Source organism: Dasypus novemcinctus, chromosome 9 (assembly GCF_030445035.2).
Source record: "Dasypus novemcinctus isolate mDasNov1 chromosome 9, mDasNov1.1.hap2, whole genome shotgun sequence".
Classification (NCBI taxonomy): Eukaryota; Metazoa; Chordata; class Mammalia; order Cingulata; family Dasypodidae; genus Dasypus; species Dasypus novemcinctus.
This window is the reverse complement of record NC_080681.1, coordinates 110,721,325-110,730,657: the sequence shown is the minus strand read 5'-3', so window position 1 is coordinate 110,730,657 and position 9,333 is coordinate 110,721,325. Positions and strand designations below refer to the sequence as shown.

Sequence of the window (9,333 nt, the reverse complement as noted above, 5' to 3'; positions counted from 1 at the left end):
AATCTTTCTGACAGGCCACCATGGATTCAGAAAAATCCTCACCTGAAAGTCCAGGGTCAATCACTTAGCCTTTGACCAAATGGCCTCTGCCTTCCTAAAAGGTGCAGGACCCAGAATGACCCCAACAAATCTCTCCCACTCTCCACTAGCTCAGTGAGATCAGATCCAAACGGACACTGAGAGCAGCCTTTGAAGGAAAACTTCTGAGCAACAGGGTTAGGATCTTATGGGTTAACTGTGCTTTTTCTGAACTTCCCTGAGCCTGGAAAAGGCCCCACACCACCCTAACCCAGGCAGGAAGAAATGACCCTGGCCATTCACTACTTCCGTTCAGCACTGGGACACCAGGCCCTGGCCTTTTTTTCTCTGTAGTTCCTCAAGGAAGCTCTCAATCTCAACCCTACAAGCCCCCAACATGACCCCTGCAGACAGAAGAGAGGAGGAAAGACATTTTTAATGTTGTTTACCTTGATGGGGGTGGGGATTAACAGGTTTATCTCAATGAGGCTCTTTTATTTGGAAGTGAGTTGTGTCTTGTTTAATGACCCTTTTAAGATGCAGGTTGGTGATGGACCCAAAGATAGTGGGCAGAGGCACAGGCCCCTGGGAAGAGTGGGCCGGAGGGGCTCAACCAGGACCGAGCCAGCTGGGTTTTGCTTTTTCCAGCAGGTCTTCTCCTTCCAGGACTGAAGCTGCTTCTTCTGGGCACCCCCGCTGCCTCCTGCTTTGGCTGGTTCTTGGTGAAAGAGGAAGAATCTCGAGACAGCACTCTGGCTCTTTCTTCCTTCCCTGCATAAGGATAAGCCTTCTTTGATCTGGTACTTTTTGATAACTGCAAATAGTTTCTTTTTCTATTGACAGAAAAAATAATGACGACAGTGAAGCAGAAAAAGTAAAATAAAAATCACCTTTATCCTAGCATCCGTGCTATTTCCTGACATGTACCCTTCCTGTTCTTTCCCTGTTCATATAAATGGATTTTAAAAATAGGAACAGGTTAATTTACTAAGGTAGAGTAAGAGAAAGACTTAAAAGTTAAGAGTCAGATCCAGGTTCAAGTCCCAGCTCAGAGACTTCCTGGAAATAAACTTGGGTAAGTTGTTTCACCTCTCTGGGCCTCACTTTCCTTATTTGTAAGGCAAGGATAGCAGTACTTACCTCATAGGGTTGTTGTGGGATTAAATGAGATTAAACACTGGGCCCAGTGCCTGGTACATAGGACATGTAGCACTCATAAATGGCAGCATTTGTACTATGGGCCCAGCAAATAACTTCTGTGGCACTAAGGAAACTTAGGAAGCATCCTTTTAGACTGCGGCTCGGTATATGATTACATTCAGGTATCAATTTATTTCACTGAAATAAATTATTCCTGTTAATTCTAATTTTCCAGGATTATAAACAATGCTTTAATGCATATCCTTGAATATAATTCTTTGAGCACAGGTATTATTTGCCTAAATTCCTATGAGTGAAGTTGCTGGATCAGAGGATGAGCTAAAAGCTAGAGACAGAGTACTTCCAGAAAGGAGAGTGCCCATTTCCCCCTCACCCTTGCCAATGCTAGGGGTTAGCATTTTCTTTGATCTTTATGAATTTGATAAGTGAAAAAAATAACTGTTCTCAGGGTATTCAAGAGTTTTCCTTAGGCTTTTTAAGGGGAACTTTCGGGCATCTTTAGATTCCATCATGATTTCTCATGTCCAAGGAAATTCTGGGAAGGAAGGAATATAGGTGATGTTATTGGCAGAATGGTGATGAAAATCTAAAGAACAGAGTGTAAAAGGGCCTGGAGCCTGCCCACTCCATATTCTGACTCTGCATACACACACAACTTCCAGGTCATTCTACACCTTAAAAGAAGGGCCAAATTCTCTATGTAGGTGGTATGGGCCATCCCTCCATTTAAATCCAAAGATGGAGAAGAGACTATTATGATGAAACATTTACCAAGCTTTAGGTGTGCACCCAGGACAGTATTTCTGGGACTCATTAGGCTCCAATATGGTATCTAAGGTGATACATTGTCCAAAATCCAAGGTTCCAATCCAAAATCTCTCCCTTAACTAGGGTATTCTCTCTGAACCTTAGTGTCTTAATCTATTGAATGGGGTCAATAATACATTCTTGCCTCCAGGCTGGCTGTGTGGATCAAAGGAGATAAAGGGTAGAAAAACATTTTGTAAATTGAAAAGAGCACAAGACATAGAAGAGCTTTTTTTTTTTTTTAAACTGAAGTCTGTTTATTGAGATAAAGCATTCAAAAGAGAGAATGGTATAATCTGTTCTCATGGCTCCATCATTTTTCTTTTTTAGAGAAGTTGTAGGTTTACTGAAAAATCATGCAGAAAATAGTTCCCTTATACCCAGAAGTATTTGGGAAGTTGAGTGCTGAGTGCCGTAAACTTAAAGTTGTGTGCTAAGGCTGGAAATGGGAGATGGTTGAGAACCTCTTTCTAAGCTGGGTGTTGAACCTGTAATGCCAATCACCTTTTACTGAGCACCTCCTCTTTTCTATGGGCTATGAGCTTCATTCCTTTTTATGGCTGAATAATATTCCATTGGGTATATATACCATATTTTTATCCATTCATCAGTTGATGGACAATTGGGTTGCTTTCATCTTTTGTAATTGAGAATAATGCCACTATGAGCATCTGTGTGCAAATATCTTTACATATTACCTTTTTTTCCCCTAAATATTTATTTTTTATTTATTTCTCTTCCCTCTCCCATTGCCCCCCCCAGTTGTCTGCTCTGTGTCCATTCGCTGTGTGTTCTTCTGTGTCTACTTGTATTTTTGTTGGCGGCACCAGGAATCTGTGTCTCTTTTTTGTTGCATCATCTTTCTGCGTCAGCTTTCCGTGTGTGCGGCACCACTCCTGGGCAGGCTGTACTTCTTTTTCTCCATGGGGCAGCTCTCCTTACGGGGTGCAATCCTTGTGCGTGGGGATTCCCTACACAAGGGGACACCCCCGCGTGGCAGAGCACTCCTTGTGCTCATCAGCACTGCATGTGGGCCTGCTCATTACATGGGTCAGGAGGCCCTGGGTTTGAACCCTGGACCTCCCATGTGGAAGGCAGAAGCTCTATCAGTTGAGCCAAATCCGCTTCCCTACATATTAACTTTTGACTTTAGACAAACCATTTAACCTCTCTGAGTCTTAGTTTTTTAATTTATAAAATAAGGTTAGTCCTTCCTCATTAGGATTAAATGAGAAAAAAAATTTTCTAACAACTATTCAGTGCTATGTGCCAGGCACTGTACCAAACACTTCACATGCATTACCTCATTTAGCCCTCACAATAAACCCTATGAGGAGGGATGCTATTTTTATATCTTGTACAAATGAGAAAACTTAGGCTCAAAAATGTTAAGTCACTTGCCCAACACCACGTAGCTCATAAGTGGCTGGGCTAGGATTTGAACCCAGATCTTCTAGTCTCAGAGCAATACTACCAAATAACATAGGTAAAACTCCTTGCACAGTGCTTGCAGTGAACAAGTACTAAATAAAGAGCAGCCATCATTATTTACTGTTATTATTGTGATAATTATATTACATGTAACTGACTAACCTAGACGTTCTGCCTGGTCTGTTTTTAATCTCAGCCTAGAAGCCAAGAACAGAGCTGATTCAAAAGGGGGAAGAGATACCAGCCCAGCCTAGCCCTGAGCATTGCCCATCTTATGTGGGAGCAGGAAGAGGGTGGGAGCAAAGCTTAGGTAGTGCGTCTCTAAAATTCTTGGCATTGCTGGGTCATTGGATGAAGGCCTGGAACAGCCCGTACCTCCTGACTGGGAGGTATAACTCCTGCTTGAGAGGCCTGGGGACCTTGCAAATTGGCTCATGGAGTCCCTGCTCACCTATGCCAGACCACCCGTCCCTCCATCCCATCACAGGGCCCCTTCTGAGACCTTCTGGTTTATGAAGACATAGAAACCCTCCACTCCTGATTGGGGCCTCTGCTGATCTTTGCAGATAGGTGTGAGTGATTACAGAGGCAGGACCCAGAGGTAGAGGGAGAGGACCCATTAAAAAAGGCCCAGCGAGCACAGACATGCCACCTGGAATCCCGGCCAGCATGAGTCACCCCAACAGCCCTTCACCTGTGCGGTGTAACACAGCTGACAGAAACTCCACAGCTTTCCAGGAGGCAGGCAGATATGTACAACAGAGAAGTGTGCCATCCTTTGGCCTGCAGGAAGCTTTGCAGGTATAGTTGGCAACAAATGGCCCTCCGGCCACCTACAACCTCTTGGAAGTGACTGGATATCCAGGCTCTGCTCTTGGATCAAATCCTAGCTCGAGCTCTACCTCTTCCTGCATGCGAAGCTTGAGAAGCTTGCTTATTCTCTTTGTACCTGTTTCTTCATTATAAAATTGGGATAATGAAAGTGCTGATGGTACTGGATTGGAGTAAGGATTAAATGAGATAATTTAGATAAAGGCTTAGCACAATGCCTGATGCATGCAGTAGCAGGCACTAGAGATTCAGCAGTCCCTGCTTTCATGGAGTTCACATTCTGAAGAAAGGGGCAAAAGACAATAAACAATTAATTTAGAAAAATATCAAAGTCATAAGGGCTTTGCAGAGAACAAAGATAAAGTGGTGTGATAAAGACTGTTTGAATGTCTACTTTAACAAGGGTAACTGGAGAGGGCTGCTCTGAGTAGGTGGTTTATTAGAAATTTATTATTGTTTACTATTAATTGTCAGGTACCCTTGGACTGCCTCCAACACAGCCGCCAGTGAGAAACCAACCTGGCAATTCTCATACTCAGTAGCCCCCATCCATGGGTCTGAGCTCACCCCAAGAGGGCTCCCTTGGATTCTGACTTAACCCTGAAAACCTCCATCAAATTGGCAGAAGTGGCTGAAACCCCGCCTTCCCTGGAGAGAAAGGAGTGGGCCAAGGTGAGGCTACTGGGAATTCAGAGCAAAGAGATAACTTGCCAAAAGGCAAAGAGGGGGAGGTAGAAGAACAGAGAAAGGGAGGAGACATGAGAGAGGAGAGAGAGAAAAGAGGACAAGGTCTTTGGCTTAGATTTAATTTCTAATTAACCCTGGTGGAAGCTCTGAAAAAAGCTCCAACATTCTCCTGTTTGTGTATCTTCTGGGTTTATCAACCCTGTTCTTTACAGGAGAAAGCTCACAGCAATTATTCCGCAATTACTTAGTGTAACAGGCATCTGACTTCTCCCATGTTCCTGCTGTTGAACGAAGCACCTAGTTTGTGATATGACCAGCTAGCTAAGGCTTCAGATGTGGTGGACTTCAACTTTTCCATCCATTCTGGGCTGGCTAGAGAGGTATGTGGTTTGCCCACATCACATTCAGATCTGTATCATGCCAAATAAGACGTTGCCCCTCCTCCCCCACCGCCAGCAAGACACACATACACACATATCCACACCAGTCTGTAAACTCCTCCACAGTAGCCTTTTTGACCTCTGCCTCCTCAGAACCCAGAGCAGGGTCTCACACAAAGTAGATGTTCACTGAATGTTTGTTGAATTGAGGCCACCAACTTCAGCTCAAGGGACAGCCAGACTTGAAGTGAGATGACTGAAGATTCAGATCTGGACTCTGACACCCTCCAGCCTGTACCCTTGGACAAGTCGTTTTATCTCTGGGGCTTCTATTTCCTCACCTGTAACTTGCTGTGTGTTGGGAAGGAGGGGACATGAGAGTGGAGGGATAATAATATCTACCATAATGTGAAAATCAAAAGAAATCATTTGAATAACTGTAAAAGATTATTTGGACATAAGCTATTAGTTTAAGGAGAAAGCTCTGGAAAAAAAATTAAAGGCACTTATATAGGGACCCACCTGGGGGAAGATTTCCTCCCTCCCTTGAGAATTTCCCAGTGTCCATGAAGTGTTTGATGCTGGGTAGAGAAGATACATGCATATGAATTTTGAGGGTTATTCTTGAGTATCCAAGACACTAATTATAAACAGGAATTGAGATTTCCTTTAAGCCAAGTATCTGTTTGTCCCTGTACTTTTCCTCTAGCTGTCTTGCTTCTTTCCAATATTTTTTTCTCCTTCCCTCCTCCCACATCACCACCCTCCACCCCCTCACCAAGGAAGGAATTGGTCAGTTCCCCTCAGCCAGCCCCCACGGCCCCGCCCCTATTCGGCAGGCCAAGAGTTAACAGCTGCACCTGTTGAGGTATACCTGCTGTCGCGGGGCACCTGTCTCTACAGCCAATCAGCACTGGTGCTGCTGGGAACCTACCTGTCAGCAAAATCCCAACACCCAAACCTCAACATAAATCAAACACTTCCCTAGGCAGGGAATGTCTGTGTCAGGCAAGAATTAGAGACGAGCGGTCAGCGGAGCCCCAGCGCCCGCTGTGAGAGCCTGGGAGCAGGAAGATGTCGAATGAACTTGAGTGAGTAAACATCGGTGGATGCCTGGCGCTCTCCGAGCGTGGAGGCTGGATGGGATTTCCAGGAGGGGGAAGAGCAGGGAGGCCAGAGCCAGGATTCACAGAGCAATTTGTAAGGGTAAATGAATGGGCTGACGACGACTCCTTGGCGTGTCGAGGCTGGCCCCTGTCTCAAGCTTGAGCTGAGTGTTTCCCTGGGAAAATAGTTTTTTGGTTTTTTTTTTCCTCTCGAAACACAGCAGTTTCGAGCCAGGGAGAGAAAACATGGGACTGAAACTGTGACGGTTCTTGGCACCACTTTTTTATACTCTGAAGAGGCCTTGAAAATCAGAGGCACCCGCAATCTGATCAAGGCTTTCTATTTTCCTGGAGGTATTCTATGAGCTGTCTTAGGTAGAGAGTTGGGTTTCTCTAAAGGGACTTGTTTGCTGGGTTGGAACAGTCCTGAATGGGAAGGCAAAAGCGTGGTGTTAAATATGTGCACCGTGGAGTCAGCTTGATCTAGATACAAATTCCAGCTCTGTCCCTTGCAAGCTGTGTGGTCTTCGACAAGTCACTCAACTATCTGGAAAATGGGTACAAGAGTGCTTTGTCAGATTCTTGAGAGAGTTAAGTCTGATAAAAGTTGTAAAATGCTTAGGATAGAGTCAGCGCCTGATGATGTATTCAATAAAATGTGGTTGATTTTATTCTCAGGCAGTTCTAAGGCTGGGGAAGCTGAGAGGTGGTTTTTGGTGAGGTCACCTCTGTTGCCTGGCAGGATGTAGGTGCTTTCCAGCCCACAACTGGGATTTAGAACCCCAACTGGCTGAAGCTGACCTTCAGCACAGACCCCCTGTTTGGGATCCAGTCCTCAGAGAAGGTGGGATGAGGCTGGAATTCTGAGTTGCTCTGATCTGGGTTCAGGGAGGTGGCAGAAGCCAGGCCTCTAAAACATACTCTCTTCTTTCTGACACCCTTAGAGGTGAGTGGGCAGAGATGAGGATGGAACAATCTTTTTTACTAGCTGCTCCTCAGTAGGCAAGGCAGTTAGTGTGTCTTGACTGCAGATAGGATTCCACGATACTAGCTAGCTCTTGGGTTCTCCTGGGTTAGCCTATGCTCACAGGACAATCACTGGGGGTTAAGAGGCATCAGAATTCCTGGGTTGACACATAAAATTAGAATAAGAACAGGGGCATTGGAGCCAACACCTGGGCTTGAGTACCAGCTCTGCCACTTACTGGCTGTGTGACCTTGGGCAAGCCAGTTTACCTATCTGAGCCTCAGTTTTCTTACCTGTAAATTGTAGCCAATAATGGTACCCACTTCACAGAATTGTTGGGGGATTCAATGAGATAACAGCTTTAGGAAAGTGCTTGGTTTAAAACCTGGTAAGAGGCAAGCTAATTATACCTTTTTACTTCATATAAAAATAACCTATCAGTAAGCATTTCAAACCTTTTGCTTTCTATTTTCCCACACTTGGAGCACAGAAAAAACTTATGATGTGTCACCATTTCCACTTAGACCTGCTGGTTAAAACTGCAGAGGCTGCAAACAGAATCTATTCATTCCTGCCCCTTAGGAGGTAAAATGTCCAGAGGCTAGGCTACTTGATCGGGAAAGTTTCCTACATTTCTCCTCTTTAAAGACTTTGGTTTGAAGTCAGATCCTCTGACAGTTGAGGGTTCCCTGTGTTTTTTGTTGTTGTTTGTTTTGTTTTTTAAGGCAGAACAATTTCAGGGAAGATCAGAGTTTGGGGTGGAGTGAGGGGAGACTTCTCCTGCTGAGAAATTGCAGGCAGTTTCTGAGGGCACCATACAGATTACAATGGCAGAGCCTCAGTGCTGGGGGATTCAGCTGCCCCTGCTGATAAGGGGACACCAAGTGCTTGGTTGGCAACTTTCTGAGCTGCTGCCTCTGCTGTGGTCAAGTCCTACCTACTGCATTCCCTGCCAAGTGTCGGGGTTAAGAGAACAGGTCCTGGGGCTGTAAATCTTGAGTCCTGATAGAATGACCAATTCTTGCTAACACTCAAGAGTAGTGGGCAATGACTGACTTGTAGATCTGACTCTACCTTCTATCATTTACCAGCTGTGGGGTGCATTTGTTTCTCCTTCCTTGCCCTCACTTTCCTCATCGGTAAAATGAGGACTATAAACACCTACCTGGCAGGGGAAATGGTGAGCTCCTGTACGGAAAGCGAAGGCTGGGTCTTGAGGGGCATGGATGCCAAGGCACTGCAGTCAGAAACCAGCTCCAGGCAGCTGGCGGGTGGCAAGTGCAAGGGCCTTTCATGTGGTCGGGCCCAGCGGGGGGAACGTCAGCACGCCCCAGGCCTCCCCACGCCGCCCTCAGCGGCCCCGCGGGTAGAGCCAGCGCAAGGGATCCTGGGCCAGGGGCCGACCGGAAGTCGCTGTCTATGCCCTCCTCTCCTGGGAAAACGGAGGCGCCGGTGTGCTGCTGGTACACTTCCGGTCGTCAGGGCTTCCTGAGAGGGCAACGGTCCTGCAAGCAGCGGTCTTGGTGCGGCTGCTGTGAGGCCCCTCAGGACAGAGGGCGTTACCTCCCGGGTCCTTGGGGTTCTAGCTGTAGTAGTGCCGGAAGGCCTACTGTGTACCAGGCCCCCTCTCCCTGTCTCGCCCCACCCCGGAGCCACCCTGCGATTTGGGCACCTTTTGTAGCGGAGGAAATGAGGGTTCAGAGAGAGTGTGACTTGGCACATAGTAGGTGTATCAAATGGCATGAGAGAGGGAAGTCAGAGAGGCGCAGCAGGATTCTCCTCTACGACCTCATACCACCTGCGGCCTGAGCAGGAATCCTCTCCCTCCCAAAAGCCTCGGAGAGAAGCGACTTGAGGGTGGGGAGGGGAGCGGGAGGGAAACCGTCCCAGTCAGCGACTGAGGGCTTCGGCCCCGCCCGAGGTGTATCTGATCTCCGGCGGCTCC

General features: G+C 46.5%; 1 protein-coding gene and 1 long non-coding RNA gene across 2 annotated transcripts in view; one reads left to right on the top strand and one right to left on the bottom strand.

Moving 5' to 3' along the window:
* Positions 1 to 436: 436 nt before the first annotated feature.
* Positions 437 to 8,768, bottom strand: LOC111765816 (uncharacterized). The gene is made up of 2 exons (XR_002798039.2): positions 8,554 to 8,768; positions 437 to 851 (listed from the first exon to the last, which is right to left on the bottom strand). It is a non-coding gene; the product is annotated as an uncharacterized lncRNA (long non-coding RNA).
* Positions 6,229 to 9,333, top strand: part of GRHL3 (grainyhead like transcription factor 3) — a 35,900-nt gene continuing 32,795 nt past the window's right edge. The window contains exon 1 of the mRNA XM_004465390.5: positions 6,229 to 6,406. Within this exon, the coding sequence (XP_004465447.4) occupies positions 6,390 to 6,406 (17 nt within the window). The 5' untranslated portion in view covers positions 6,229 to 6,389. The remainder of the gene's footprint in view (positions 6,407 to 9,333) is intronic.